General features: G+C 41.2%; 2 protein-coding genes across 4 annotated transcripts in view; both read left to right on the top strand.

Moving 5' to 3' along the window:
* Positions 1–15,817, top strand: part of LOC113017624 (protein NLRC3-like) — a 159,567-nt gene that overhangs the window by 51,231 nt on the left and 92,519 nt on the right. The gene's annotated exons all lie outside the window — the stretch shown is intronic.
* On the top strand, positions 6,637–10,478 carry LOC113017767 (NLR family CARD domain-containing protein 3-like). The gene is made up of 3 exons (XM_026160886.1): positions 6,637–7,889; positions 8,289–8,517; positions 8,659–10,478. The coding sequence occupies exons 1-3, from the start codon at positions 7,887–7,889 to the stop codon at positions 10,461–10,463; spliced, it is 2,037 nt and encodes a 678-aa protein (XP_026016671.1). The 5' UTR covers positions 6,637–7,886; the 3' UTR covers positions 10,464–10,478.

Raw genomic sequence — 15,817 nt, 5'->3', positions numbered from 1 at the left:
TTGTTTGCCAAACTGAGTAACTTTTTTGAAGAAGTAACTATATAATTAATTGCCCAGCATTGGTCGTTATATACTATATTTTGCAGACAGGACTCTCTCCCAGACCACAGACTCATGCTCATAATACAAGTCAGAGCTTTATAAAAAAAAAAGAAGAAAAAAGTAAGTTGTGTTTTCGAAATTGGAGTTCAAATTATTTTTACTTCCAATATTGTTAACATACTACACAGGTCATGACTAGATTTATTTTTTTTTAAATTTTCACATTAAAATGGTTTTTTTTTAATTGGAGTCAGCACACCCATCATGATGACTTTTTACTACGCCTTCCTGGAAAGCATCATGACCTTCTCCATCACCTGCTGGTCCCACTCCCTCAGCCTTCATACAGGAACAGACTGCAGCATCAGTGTGCTCTAAAATCATTGGCCTGCCTGTCAGAACTCTGGCTCAGGTTTTCATCAACAGGCCCTTAGACAGGCAGCCAAAATCATCAACGACTCCTCTCACATTCTTCACCCTGCATTTCAACGGCTCCCCTCTGGGCGACACCTCCGCTGCATTTCCTGCAGGACTGAGAGGAGGAGGAGCCCCACCTTTGTCCCCAAAGCCACTCTGCTTTTTAACTCAGCTGATAAGAACATTTCCCACACCAGAAACATAAACTACACTCTTATACTACCAACACTTTACTCACTTTTAGTCACTTACAGTTATTTATTCACCTTTCAGTCACTTTAATTTTAAAACTATGTAATTTTATAACTGTATATACTGTGTATTTATTATCTCACTCTTATTGTGCTTATCTTCAACGTCATGCTGCCCTGGTGTTGGTTAATTGCCCCTTGGGGATAAATCAAGTCTCTCTGATTCTGATTCTGATCTTGTTTTTTTATATATTGGTAGTTTGATAGGTTTTGTATTTGTGTTCTTTTACATCATATTAAAATGTATAAATACATAGATTTAAATATATTTGTGTATTCATGTCTGGATTGTGTTTGGTTTTATTTTATTTATTTCTGCAGTGGTTGTTGTGTATTACTATTTAGATTGTTTCATGTTTAATGTTTGTATGGAAGACACAGAAAGACATTCGGCTAAAGAAATCTGTGCTAGAGTGACTTTAAAAATAAGTAAACAGAATGTAAATAATGATGTTTAGTATTTGAGATGGAAGCTGTTTCTACAGGATCCTGATGGACACTCAAAGGTTTATAAAATGTTCTCATTAGTTGTTTGCAGCAGAATATCAACCGATGTGAACCAAAACAACAAAAGTGTGTGAGACTACAAATTCTAGAATCAGAACTGCTGATTTCATTACTCTGAACTTTTAAAGGCAGGTTTTGTATCTGAGAGCAGGGACACTTGCTGTGTTCAGTGTGACTCGTCTCTGCAGAAGGTCAGGGCTCTGATAGTTGCAGTTAGCGGGTGACTTACTGGGCAGGTGGATCCTGAGTGTCTGTTGGAGTCAGGGTTCATTATGGTCCTGGTTGCTACTGGAAATAAAGAAACAAAAGGAGTGTGTGTTGTTCAGGAAGTACAGACTGTAGCTCAGCAGGTAGAATTACTAACTGGAAGGTTGGAGGTTTGATCCCTGGCTGCTCCAGTCTGCACACCACGGTATCCTTGGGCGAGATATGGAACCCCGACTTGCTCTCCGATGCATCCATCATAGTGTCATTGTTAGAAAAAGAAGTGCTTGTGTGAATGAAGCACGCTGTATAAAATGCTTTGACTGCTCATACAGAAAAGCAGCTCATAAGAACTGGTTCATTTTCCAGATAATTCCACTATTAAGACAACAGACATTTGGGAGGCTTTCTCTGAGAGTAACACTGAAAGTCTTGCTGCTCCTCCACAAAATGAACTTCAGATTAAAGACACAGCTCAGCTAAACACAACTCAAACTAATCTACACTATTTTTCTTTATTACGCAGCATTTTTATAACTATTTCCAGATGTTTCTAAAGATGAAAACAGAATTAAACTCCAGCCTGATGCGTTTCTGAGGTTCCTGACTCTGACCGTCCCTCAAACGCCTCTCTGGGCGTTTCCTTCCGTCGCTTTTACTTTCGCTTTCGTGAATGTTGTGGTGCAGTTGATCGTCTCCATGTTAAGGTAACGTTAGCAGTCTGTAATGTTTTCCTGGCTGACATCAGCTGTGTGCAGCTTAGTTTCAGCATAAATCTGCTTCGTTTTATGTGAGATCAGAGTCTGGGAACGAGACAGAAACAGTTGATGATCAGCAGCTGAACTCAGAGTCGATGTTACTGTGGATCCACTGACTGATGTCTGTAGGCAGCTTCTCCTGCCTCCATCAGTCTGTTACGGAAGCCCGTTTCCGCCACAAAAAAGGATCCATTCTCGAAATTTCGACTTATTAACTCGAAATGTTGAGAAAAGTTGCTCGAAATTTTGAGTTAGTTCTGCCAATCAGTAATCTAGCTACAATGCGCACTCAAAACCGCATCGCAACAAATCGGCTTTCGAGAGTACGTTAGCTGATATTAACGCCATGTGATTCAGCTAATAACAGAAGGACTTCATCATTTGTGAAGCCACACAGACAATAATCAGCAATTTGTGCATTTATGACTGGCTGTAATTCTGGTATCTTAGCTGTAGCATTTGTAGCTGAGGGCTTCAGCTTCCGGGTAACAAAGAAATTACGTCATTCACGTAAATTACTGATTGACAGTTAGTTTTCTCAAAATTCCAAGTTAATAAGTCGAAATTACGAAAGAGTTGCTTTTCAGAAGTCGCTCCCAACACTTCATCTATAAAATGCATTTCTCTGCTTGTTCGCTATAGTCTGCTGTCGTATTTGTATGCAGGTTTTTTCCTTTTTCAGTTTAGCTGGTGATATTTATTCGTGTATTGTAGGTGAATGCGCTGATGTTAGTTCATGAATTCCACAGAGTTAGTAAACTGGCCGTTTTTGCTCAATAATTCCTGTTTCATGTTCAAACCGTCAGACAGAAACTCTGCATTTGTTTTATGTTCTTCAGCCTGTTGTTCTTGAGGTAATCTGTGATGCGTTCAATGACCCTCCACATGCTCTGAGGCTCATTTGAAGAGAAATAGAACTGAATCTTTAGAGCATAAGTGGGTTTTTGCCCTCTTTATGCCCGCGGTCAGGCTCTGTTTATTGTAGTATAACACTCATAGGACACGGTGTCCCGCTGCACACTCACTGCACACACACTGCACACACACTGCACACACACTGCACACACACTGCACACAATGACAGCTGCAGAGTTTGTGTCTGATGTATTAAGTATGAAACACTGTTGGGCTAAAATCTGGTCAGAATGAATCCAGGTGCAGGTGTGTCAGTTTAGGACCACTGGACTAACATCCAAGTGCTCACAATATAAAGTGTATTCTGTAGTAACATCCTGGTGTTGCAGCAACAGTCCCACATGGAAACGTCAACACTCAAACTCAAAGTCTCTTTTTGTCAACAATAAAATGACAGCAGACCAATTTGAACAAAGTTGGTAAAAAGCTTCAGAAATTAGTAAATTATTAAATTAGTTAAATTAATTAAATTAAATTAAATTAAATTATTAAATTAGTAAAATATTAAAAAGTGTCTGGATGCTCAATCATCCAGGTAAGGGTTAGGTTAGTAATGCTGTGATTGCAGACATTCCCCAACTCTCTGTGAATGGGACTCATGGCCATTGATCAGTGGTTGTTGATCAATGGTCATGACCTCCCAGCCATTGTGCAAATGTCCTGTTTATAAGGTTGGAAACCTGCAGTCAGCTGAGACTGAAGGAGTCACCTGGATGAGTCATGAAACGTTTCTCCCACTGAAAACATCCAGATGAACAGAATCAACTTTTGGGGATTAAAACGTGTCTGAATTAATCATCATGAGTGGGTCAGTCAGTGTGTCGCTGGGCTGATTTGTGTTTCCTCTGCAGGTGAAGGTAGAAAGTGTGTGTGAGCTGATGTGAATTGAGCAGCATGGATCAGTGTGAGGACAGAGAGGAGGGAGTCCCTCCCTCTAAAAGCACTCTGTGTGGGGAACATGAGAGCCAGACCAAAGCTCAGAGGTGAGATGACCATCTCTAACTGTCCATGACTCTTCTCCATGTCACAGCTCAGCACTCACATCACTGCTCCATCATTATTCACAGGAACCCGCCTGGACCTCCACCCAGCTCTGTGTCCTGTAAGAGTGACGCGTCTAAAGATGACTTCATTAATTTCAAAGTCTCTGCTGCAGAGAGGTGAGCTGTTAGTAACAAGAACTCTCTGATTTAAATGATTTTGATGTTTCCTGGTTTCTAAAATGCATCTCTGTAGCAGAGCAGTGTCTCCAAGGACACACAGGCTCAGCTGTAACTGTCAGTTTATCTGGTTTAAGACACATTTGGACACAATTGGCTGTTTTTAACTATGTATTTTAATCAGAGGTGTAAATTTAGACCTCACACACCTGGATCCTAAACTATGATAGAAACAGCTGCTAGCAGTGGGTAGTTTGACTTTGATACGCTGCTCTAGAAAGCAAACAAAGGTTTGTGCAGCTCCTCTTCAGAAAAGTGTTCAGAGAGCAGCTGCTGTATTAGACAAAGGCTCGTCCTGTGAGCCCAGATGTGTGTAACAGCTGGATGAAGGAGAACCATCACAGTCGCGTCTCCATCCCGCCTTTATTAATGAACTTCCTGTTGCTTGCAGATGACAGGAACACAAAGTGTTTGTGCCACGTGATGCTGCAGGATTTGTTAACGTGTCCATGATGGTAACATCTCCTCGTCTAACTGCAAACACATGAGCGCTCCTAACGGCAGCTATCACAGCCACACAGGCAGACTGTGTCTCACTGTTGCATTCAGGGACATTTGTTTTCCTGTAAAAAGCTGAACTCTAATCTAAGAGGACTGTTACTGACAGGAAACAGCTGCATTATCTGCAGTCTGTGTGACCACAGCTGCTTCAATCACTTTATCAGAGAATTGATCATTGAATAAAACATGTTTGTGTCTGCAGAGGTCAGAGGTCACAGTCTGCAGGATCCAGCTGTCCGTCTGTGAGGAGTGATGGGTCCAAAGGTTACCCTCCAAACTTCAGTGCTGAACCTGAACCAACGAGGTCAGAGACCTGTGATGACTCCTTTACATGTTTGTGTTTTCCTGGATAAATATGACCAAAAATTCATTAAAAAGATAAAAATCTTAGACTTTGTCCTGTAGCGCTGTGTGGCAGGCAGGATTGGCCCCAAACACAACAGGATGAAGTCAAAGAGGCAGCTTTATTTCAGCTGTGAACATGCAAACAGCAGAAATAAGGAAACATAACTGTAGGTTTGCAGTGAATGAAGCCTCAGCTCGACGCTCCACTTTGTCCCTCTTTTCCTTCTCCAAACAGCCACATCAGGAGTCTCTGATGGAGTTTTAAAATATTTCATTACAAATGTCCAAAGATGGGTTCAGGATACCTGAATCCACAGTTATTAAAGCTAAAATAGTTCACAGGGTTTGGACTTTGTTAGGTGACGAGAGAACATCAAAGTGTTTTTTATCTTTAAACAGTATTTTTATCACTTCAGTTGCTCTCACAGCCCTGTTTGTTATTTTACCAGAGCTCTTATGTTTCACTCAGTGCTCCCACCAAACACCTTGGAGGACACATTAGTGTGATTTAGATTTCATTGGTGTAAACACCAGTCACACAAGCTAACCCATGGAGGCAGCAGCAGGCTTTGTGTTTGGTAAAGTCTGTTGGCTTAAACTAAGAGAGTTTAGTTTGTTAGCACAAAGAGCTGTCAGCTAAAGCCCCGAATGCACTTTGAATACAGACGAACTGAGAAAAAGACTTGAAATACAGCAAACAGTCAAACTGACCACATGTTTTTCTGCTGATCATCCACAGCAGTACGTTTAGCATTCATGCTAGCAGCAGGCTATGACTGTCCACTCAGCACCAACACAGGTAGGAGTGAGCAGTGATGAAGCAGGACTGTGGGCAAGTTTGAGCTACAATCCTATTGGCTTCTCAGTTTCTCCAAAGTAAAGGGGAAAAATTCTTGGTGTTGTGAAGATGTGAGTTGGTCTTGTTGCAGACATTTTGTAGCACAAAATGTTCAAGCTGAATGAACATACGCGCTCCCTTAGACGTGACTGTAGACGCGCCAAAAGGAGATGGAAAAAGGACAGATTGTATGTTTCTCTACAGATTTTAAAGACTTTCTGTCTTTCTGCTCACCAAGAAGCTGTAAAAACTGCAGACACAGTTAGTCTTAAACTTAGTGTCAGTAAACAGTCACAGGCCTCAGGTACTTTTTAATGTCCTCAATCGTTTTCTTCGTTCACGTGACAATGTCAGAGTCATTTCTTCACCAAGTATTTGTGATGATTTTTTAGCATTTTTAACAAGCTTCTATCTATTAGGGCTCTTGTCTCGCCAACTGCTGCCTCAGATCCGAGTCTTTCTCCTGTGTGCTCAGCTGTCTTAGAGCAGTTTGATCCTGTTTCCCTTAATGACTTGACTGCGGTAGTTTGTAACCTAAGATCATCACACTGCCCCTCTGATTGTCTCCCCCCAACTACTCTTTCAAGGATTGTCAGGTTGGAGATTGGCCTATAATTAGCTAAGACAGCTGGGTCTAGGGATGCTTTTTAAGTAAAGGTTTAACTACAGCCAGCTAGGGATGGGTACCGTTTAGATTTGAAAACCTGCTAAATCAGAATCAGTTGCTGATGACGGCTTTTTTCTTTTCCATCAATCACGTATAATCTTAACTCAAAGTGAACATAGACTTGATTGCTCAGATCAGCCAATTCAAAATGCTAATTCAATCAACTCTGAGTTCATGGCTAGACTCAGTTTGTTGGCCCTGCACCTTAAAACTATTCCCTGTTTGTCCCTCGTGTTTTTTGGATATTGTTTTCACATCTTATGTCACGGCTAGCGGGGCGAGCCATGTTGAATTTAATAAAGGACCCAAGATGCCAACACTGCTGTGAAGTGAGTGAGCTTTATTGAAACGGTGAAGTGCAGTGGAGATGGCCTGTGCAGAAGCTAAGATAACCTCTACTGAAAAAAGTATTGATCATTGATCAATTATTGAAGCAAAAGTAGACACACTAACGTAGGACATGGCACTGTCAAAATAAAACAGGAAGTGAACAGAGACACAATACTAACACAGTACAGAGGGAACACAGAAACCAAAACCTCAGAACTAGAAAATCTTAATCAGAATGAAATTGTAACAAAAGACAATAACAATCAAAACAAAACCACTGAGTCCACAGACTCGGGACATACATCGGCTCAAACTGTGGTCATAAATATTTTGTACTTGTAAATCAGACTGTGTAGTTGTGAACTGAGTTTTGTAACATTGTAAAACAAAATATCTGAAAAGTTTATGTTTTTGCGTTCATTGATTTGTGTGTGCAAAAATGTAAAAATGTAATAAATGTAAGAAACATTAGAACTACTTTTGCTGACACAAAGTTTGGCGAGCACTGCAAGTTGTCCCTTTAAACCAGTCACTGATATAAAGAGAGCACCTTGTTCCAGGGCATCTGAGCATGGAGGGAAAGCTTTATGCAGGAGATGGTAAGAGCTGTTGGGACTAAAGAAACTGAGCAGAAAACTACAGACATCTGGAAACTGAGTTGTTAATTCTCAGTGGGATCAGCAGGACTAGCAAAGCTTCACCATGACAGTCATCTGATTGACTGAACCCATCCAAACATCACTTCATGGACCTTTAGCTTGTGTCTGTGTGTGGACAGACATAACACGAGCTAATTATACATTACTCCTCCACAGAGTGGACCAGCAGAGAGCAGAGGTTTCCACTGGTCAGTCTGCACAGCAGCATCAAACACACCTGGACTCTGTGGTTATGGTTTGTAGTACTACGTTTACATTTGTTCTTTTCAGTCACCTCTATGCTGCACTTTGTGGACCAGAGGATTGTCAGTGTGTCCAACATAAGTCAGAGTTTGGGCTCCATGATTTCAGTCAGATTGGGGTGACTGTAGCTCAGGAGGTGAGCAGGTCAGCTACTAGTCAGAAGGTTTGTGAATCAAACCCTGGCTGGCAAATGTACTGGGTAACGTACTAAACCCAAGCTGCCCTCTGATGCATCCATCAGAGTGTGAAAGAAAGTATTTAAGCATAGAACAATGTGCTTGGTTGAATGAGGCATGTTGTATAAATGCTTTGTGTGCACAGAGTATCAAAGAGAGCTATATAAGAACCAGTCCATTTACCACTGGGTAATTCATATAGTCTTCTTTTCCAGCGGCTGGAGGACAACATCACCATGTTTGTGAAGAACGAGCTGAAGAAGATCCAGAAGGTTCTGAGTCCAGATCACCCAGAAACTTTAAAGAGCCAGATGGAGGATGAGGAGATGTTTGAAGGAGAGGATGAAGATGAAAGAAAGAGCTGCAGAGAAGCATTTCTGAAGATCACACTCCACTTCTTGAGGAGACTTAAGCAGCATGAGATGGCTGACCATCTGCAGAGCAGTAAGAGAATTTCTCTAAAGACTGAATATTGATCTTTCCTAATGGCTCAAGAAATGGACCAATAGACATTCATCCTTTCAGGGTACTGAAAGGCTATGATATTTATTATATAATATTTTTTTCTGAATTTCTTACCTTCAGAAATATTTGCTTCACTCCGTAAACGTGAACTTAAAGCCCAACTGAAGAAGAAGTTCCAGTGTGTGTTTGAGGGCATCGCTAAAGCAGGAAGCCCAACCCTCCTGAATCAGATCTACACAGAGCTCTACATCACAGAGGGAGGGACTGCAGAGGTCAATGATGAACATGAGGTCAGACAGATTGAAACAGCATCCAGGAAACCAGACAGACCAGAAACAACAATCAGACAAGAAGACATCTTTAAAGCCTCACCTGGAAGAGACGAACCAATCAGAACAGTGCTGACAAAGGGAGTGGCTGGCATTGGGAAAACAGTCTTAACACAGAAATACAGCCTGGACTGGGCTGAAGACAAAGCCAACCAGGACATCCAGTTCATATTTCCATTCACTTTCAGAGAGCTGAATGTGCTGAAAGAGGAAAAGTTCAGCTTGGTGGAACTTGTTCATCACTTCTTTAATCAAACTAACGAATCAGGAATCTGCAGGCTTGAAGACTTCCAGGTTGTGTTCATACTTGATGGTCTGGATGAGTGTCGACTTCATTTGGACTTCAACAAAACTAAAATCCTGACTGAAACAAGAAAGTCCACCTCATTGGATGAGCTGCTGACAAACCTCATCAGAGGGAACCTGCTCCCTTCTGCTCGCCTTTGGATAACAACACGACCTGCAGCAGCCAATCAGATCCCTCCTCAGTGTGTCGACATGGTGACAGAGGTCAGAGGGTTCACTGACCCACAGAAGGAGGAGTACTTCAGGAAGAGATTCAGAGATGAGGAGCAGGCCAGCAGGATCATCTCCCACATCAAGAAAGCTCGAAGCCTCCACATCATGTGTCACATCCCAGTCTTCTGCTGGATCACTGCTACAGTTCTGGAGGATGTGCTGGAAACCAGAGAGGGAGGAGCGCTGCCCAAGACCCTGACTGAGATGTACATCCACTTCCTGGTGGTTCAGGCCAAAGTCAAGAGGATCAAATATGATGGAGGAGCTGAGACAGATCCACACTGGAGTCCAGAGAGCAGGAAGATAATTGAGTCTCTGGGAAAACTGGCTTTTGATCAGCTGCAGAAAGGAAACCTGATCTTCTATGAACCAGACCTGACAGAGTGTGGCATCAATATCAGAGCAGCCTCAGTGTACTCAGGAGTGTTCACACAGATCTTTAAAGAGGAGAAACAACTGTACCAGAACAAGGTGTTCTGCTTTGTTCATCTCAGTGTTCAGGAGTTTCTGGCTGCTCTTCATGTCCACCTGACCTTCATCAACTCTGGACTCAATCTGCTGGAAGAACAACAAACAACGTCCATGTGGTCTAAACTATTTGATAAACCAAAACTCCAATCTCTCCACCAGAGTGCTGTGAACAAGGCCTTACAGAGTCCAAATGGACACCTGGACTTGTTCCTCCGCTTCCTCCTGGGTCTTTCAATGCAGACCAATCAGACTCTCCTACGAGGTCTGCTGACACAGACAGGAAGTAGCTCACAGACCAATCAGGAAGCAGTTCAGTACATCAAGGAGAAGCTCAGTGAGAATCTGTCTGCAGAGAAAAGCATCAATCTGTTTCACTGTCTGAATGAACTGAATGATCGTTCTCTAGTGGAGGAGATCCAACAGTCCCTGAGTTCAGGACGTCTCTCCACAGATAAACTGTCTCCTGCTCAGTGGTCAGCTCTGGTCTTCATCTTACTGTCATCAGAAAAAGATCTGGACGTGTTTGACCTGAAGAAATACTCTGCTTCAGAGAAGGCTCTTCTGAGGCTGCTGCCAGTGGTCAAAGCCTCTAAAAAAGCTCTGTAAGTTATAAAGTTTTTATTATTTAATTTGGTTGGTATGTTATGGAAAACACACTGCCATCAACTTCTGTTTTGTTTTTGTCAAAATCACTGTAATATAATCACTGTACCTTTATATACACGTGACTTGTATTAATGCTGCTGCCCTCTTGTGGCTAAAGTGTAATTATGTTATTGTTATTAGGGAGGATTTGAGAGTAACATGCCAAGTGAGTCAGCAGCTTCGCTTTAGCTTAAAAATCCAAATTCTTATGTCATCAGTTATAGTTGCATGTATTCATTATCATAACTTAGCCTCTAATATTGATGTCTTAAAATTATTTTGAGTAAAGTAGCAATAATTTTATGGTTTATTAAATAAATACATCACTAATGAATCATTTATTTCAGTAATTAATTAAAAAAATATATTGATAATGAATTATCGGTTAATTTCATTTAAAATAATTCATTATTTATTTATGTGCAATTCTAATTAGTTAATTACATATTTAATCAATTATTGGTTTGTTTTCTATTTTAATTATTTTACTGACACATTTAATGAATTATTTAATGATGTATTTATTTAATTCACGTTGCTACTCCTGGCCCTGCATCGCTGTTCATAAATACATTTTATTTGTCAGCTTCACCCATCAAAGTCAGGGGGCGGGGTTAATGCTGATCAAGTCAAAACCATTGCTTTGGTCTGGTGGGCGTTCTTTTAGTGGGCTTTTCTCAATACTAAGTAGGCCTACACACCAGGGTTTGGACATGTGTGGACCCAAACTATACTTTTACCCTTTTTTGTGTGTCACCAAATACACTTTAATATTTTCTAGACAAGAATGTAGTGGCGTAATCTTTAACCTCGTTTGGCTCCAAACAGAAGTGACAGACTTGAGCAGGGTTCATTTAAAGGCTGACAGAAGTGGAGTGGTGACGGGGAGATGTTTGACAGGACAGTGTTTCAGCCTCCACAGGTTCATGTTGTGCTCCATCAGTCAGTGAAGATGAAGTCAGTGCTGATGAGGCTGTAGAGTGTGTGAGGGATGTGAATGAGGATGATGAAGATCTGATGATAGCAGATAAAAACAGGCTGCAGAGACTTTGAGCCATACAGGGCACACAGTGTGTGTACAGAACAGCTGAAATCATTATGGAGGCCTCACTGGGATATGGAAGCATCACAGTACAGCTTCAGTGAAGCTTTAAAGTCTCTGATATGAGATGAGAAATGAAGCAGCCGGAGCTTTTTCATGAGTGGAAATCCACTGTGACTGTGAGCTGCTGCTACAGCCTCCAGATTAGCCAGCAGCTCATCCTGCTCAACATTTTCTCACCAACTTTAATGGAAGTGTGATGTTTTCAGCTGGAGTGATGGTCAGGGTGGCCTCCCTCTCCTCTTCTTCTCCTCTTCCTCTTTCATTTGTAAAGCCACTTCTGCTGCTTTCATTCATTTGGAAGTCCTGTAGCTGAGTTTGGGAGAGACTAACAGCCTCGGCAGCAGAGGGGAGAAAGGCTGTAACACCACCACTTTACTCTGTTCTACCTGTCACATCATTTTATCAGGAAACAAATATGCTCATGTTTTTACTATGTTTGTCTTGAAGATGTAAGAAGATCACATGGTGCTTTTTATTATTGTGTTGGTTTGTTTGCTGTCTCTTGGATGGAGCCCAGCTGTGCGTGGCCCCTGGGCCTGTGGTCAGAGTGTGTGCTGGATAATCCGGCCCAGGATGAGGCCAAACTGACATGGGATGAAATGTCTGTCACATAATTGAGCTTAGTGTAGTTTCATTTCTGCACAATTTAAAAACAACCAAAACTTTTTTCTGTCTTTTCTGTGTTATACTGTAGACTTTCTTTGATACTGTGTCCAAAAGGAGCAGCTTTTACTTTGAAGGGGAGCCGTCTCTGTTTCCTCTTCAGGTTGGATGATGGAAGCAAATGAGTGTGTGATGTTCTTTCAGTGTTGCACTTTGTAGACGCTCCCTGAGCACTGGTCTCACAGCCAGCTGCACATAGAGACCAGTGTTGTTAGTCCAGGTCAGAAGATGACTTGTTGGAATGAAAATGAGCTTGTAGTTTGTCTGCTTTAATAATGTGACTGGAAAAAGGTGTTGGACTTGTCGAGGAGGGAAATTATTTTACTGCTATTGTTAAATAATTGTCATTGCATTAATAATATAATCTGCAGCATGGATATTGCATTCCAAGGTTTAAACAGTGTCTCTTTCAGAAAGACTGAGTTGCAGGCTGACAGGAAGTTGTATGCAGAAAGAAGCAGGAAGTTATTTTGAGCCGCAGGCTAAGACGAGGCTTTAACAATGTAACAGATAGCTTTAAGAAGGCCTTAAGCAGCTATGACTATTTTATACACAATGCATATCTGTGCTGATTAAAGAGTTGGAGCTCGGTCAATTAATTGGGGGTCGGAAGCTTTGTTCGGCGCGATGTTCGGACAATCTATTGTGCAAGTGACTTGGAGCCAGAGAAGGAATTGCAATACATGCTTACAAAACACTTATATATCAGATCATTTTATATTAAGGTTTTAGTAGAGGTTCTTGGTTAAAACATTTATTTAGTAGAAGACATACACATAGTCTCAGTGAGCTTCTGGTCTGGTAAAAGGTCAGAAGTGCAACAGGTGAATTGAGAAAGAGCATTTGAGGACGAGACACAGACAGTAGGTGAAGAGGTGACACAAAGAGCATGTGAGGTCAACACACACACACACACACACACGTTAAATTAGATTTATTTAGAGGAGAGGTTAGTTATGTTTGGCTGTAACTACAAAATTGTCTCGGTAAAAGAGGAACCGTTTCTTGTTGTCTCGACAAGAAAGAGGAACAATTCATTTTAAGATAAGAACGGAAAGTACCAAGCCATGAAAATAGGAGATGATTTTCTGGGTGAAAAGTCATGATGATGTTGATCTGATCTATGTATAAAATGTGTCTGTGACGTATGAAGGGGCGTCAGTAAACAAACCCTGATGCTATAAAATATCTGTTCATGCTTTGATTAAGTTGAAGACTACTTCCTGTCTGCGTACAGAATTGTCTTCCCACGCGTGTATTCATTAAAATCTTCGTTTGACTTTACCCGGCCGGATTGGTGTGGTTATTCTTCGATCACCTCTTGTACCCTTCCTCAATAATGAATCTTAACATTTGGGGGCTTCGTCCGGTTATTGAGGAGGGAGAGTTGGAGGTTTAGACGGAGAAATCCGGGGTCTTAGGTGGTCTGACGGGCAGACATGAATTCCAGTGGTCTAAGTGAGTGGGCATAAGCCGGCTTATCCAAAAGGTAAGGCACTACCTGTTGAATTATTTCCAAAGTGTGCCAAATTGGATATGATAAAATTTAAGTCTACTCACTGAAGTTACTGGTGGATGTCTGTTTTGATTTTGATGAGAATGTCATGACAGTACTGAGGATTTAAAGCAGTTGGACTGCTGGTAATGATTGAATGCGGTTGGACCGTTTAGTATGTTAGGGAATCTGGTTATTTTTTGGTTATAAGGTTGGACCTGCTTCAGTCTTACACTTTGTTGGGTGTTTTATTGTTGTTTCAAAGTATTATAAATTATTCTAGAACGCCAGTTGGACTGGTAGGAAGCGCAGTGCTCAGAGGTAACGCTTGCCAATGTCAAGGACGCTTAGACATTGTCCTCGAAGAGGGATAGTCAGTTGGTCACTGTGGAGTTTGGGGCACTCCAGAATAACTAGGAGTTAGAATCTCCTTACCGTTTGGAACGGTATCTGCGCTTTTTTGGGCAGCAAAGGTTGGACCTTGGGTGTTGGACACTTTTAAATTGAGTTAGGGATTTTAGAAATGAGGCCAGAAACTGTTGGACAGATACTGGTTAATTGATTACAAAAAAGTTGGACTTTATCGGTTAGACCGTTAACTGAAATTTGTCTAAATTGGTTAGGCGCTAAAGCTGACAGATCTGACAGTAGTTGTAAATATAAGACGTCTTTGTAATAAGAGATCTCTGTGTGAAAGGAGTCTGAGGCAATGCTGCTGCTATTTTTAGACGGTGTGTGTGAGTGAAAATGCAAATGAGTAAGCAGTGAACTGTTTAAGCCACAGTTGGTTTTACAAATACTGCTGCAAACATTGTTGAGTGTGTGTTTCAAATGCCATTTATGTTTATTAGAGGACTATAAATAAAGTTTTGAGTTGCCGTAGTGGATGTATAGTAATTGACTGAGTTTGGATGTAGATATATAAATATATTGAGTGCACTGTATATACTTAAGACTAACACATGACTTTCAGTAGTAACTGTTCTCCAGCATTAGCTGCTGGTGGGTTTTATTTTTTCAATTTCTTGTGTGTGCGGTGAGAATTAATGGAGGTTTCAATTTTTTGTTTGTTTGTTTTTTACTTGCTTTTTTGATTATGACAAGCATGTCTAAAATACTCTTAGGAAATTGTGTTTTGAGTTATATTCCTTAACTCTAGTCACAGTTTAAGTGTGAATGCGGTGACTAGAAGCTTTGACATGATGAATAAAGGTGTGAGAGGTATTTCTTGGGTGATGTAAAGTAGGACGTTTTAAAGTTTGAAAGTGTTTTTAATTTGAGAGAGGCATGAGTGATGTTATAAGAGTTTAGTTTATTTAAAAGGTGTGTGTGAGAGGATCATGAAATCATTGTGTGAATGATGCTACATTTTAGGTCAAAAGTTAGTAGAATTACAGAGGGTTTGTAGATTGTAAATACAAAATAAGTTTGATTAGCCTGGAGAAACAGCAAAGCAGCTTGAGCTGCTCTGAGCAGCTGCGTGCGGTGTGTGTGTAACAGGAAATGGTGTGGGTGACAGGAAGTTTGCATGCCCATATAAGGTGATGTGTGAACAGAGGAAGTCTGAGAGAGAAGTGTGTGCGTAGGCAAAAGGCAGAGTGTGTGCGTGAAATAAGGGAGTATTGTTTTTACATCAAGGTTTAGTAGAGCTAAAGTAGAATGTCACAAACAAACAAAAGAAGGTAAAATGAAGAGAGAAAATAATGTGGTTCCCTGACCGGGAGAGACAATAACTGACAATTACATTAATGAATAGAAAACACACATACACAAAGTGCCATATGTGAAATTATTCTGGGAAGGAGTCAGAATTGAGATAGCTTATTATAGAGATAGTTTAACATAAGATGCAATGAAGGAAGCAGCTTACATTCCTTTAATTCCCAGAGCCAGTGTGTTCCCTCCCCTGCCCACTTGGGCCCCGTATCAGGCGAGTATGGAAGGCTGGATAGCCCATGACGGGTAAGATCCCACCTCGAAACCCTGGGACAACCTAAGGCAGGCACAGTCACGAATACTCTCGGACCTGACGGGTAAGACCGCTGGGCTAGG

Source organism: Astatotilapia calliptera, chromosome 3, assembly GCF_900246225.1.
Source record: "Astatotilapia calliptera chromosome 3, fAstCal1.2, whole genome shotgun sequence".
In the NCBI taxonomy this organism is placed as follows: domain Eukaryota; kingdom Metazoa; phylum Chordata; class Actinopteri; order Cichliformes; family Cichlidae; genus Astatotilapia; species Astatotilapia calliptera.
This window is presented reverse-complemented; position numbering and strand designations above follow the sequence as displayed.

What these genes read in the sequence shown, in the direction of transcription:
- LOC113017767 (XM_026160886.1), top strand. An exon ending in GGCTGACCATCTGCAGAGCA is followed by an intron (nt 8,518 to 8,658) that starts GTAAGAGAATTT and finishes TCTTACCTTCAG; the next exon opens with AAATATTTGCTTCACTCCGT.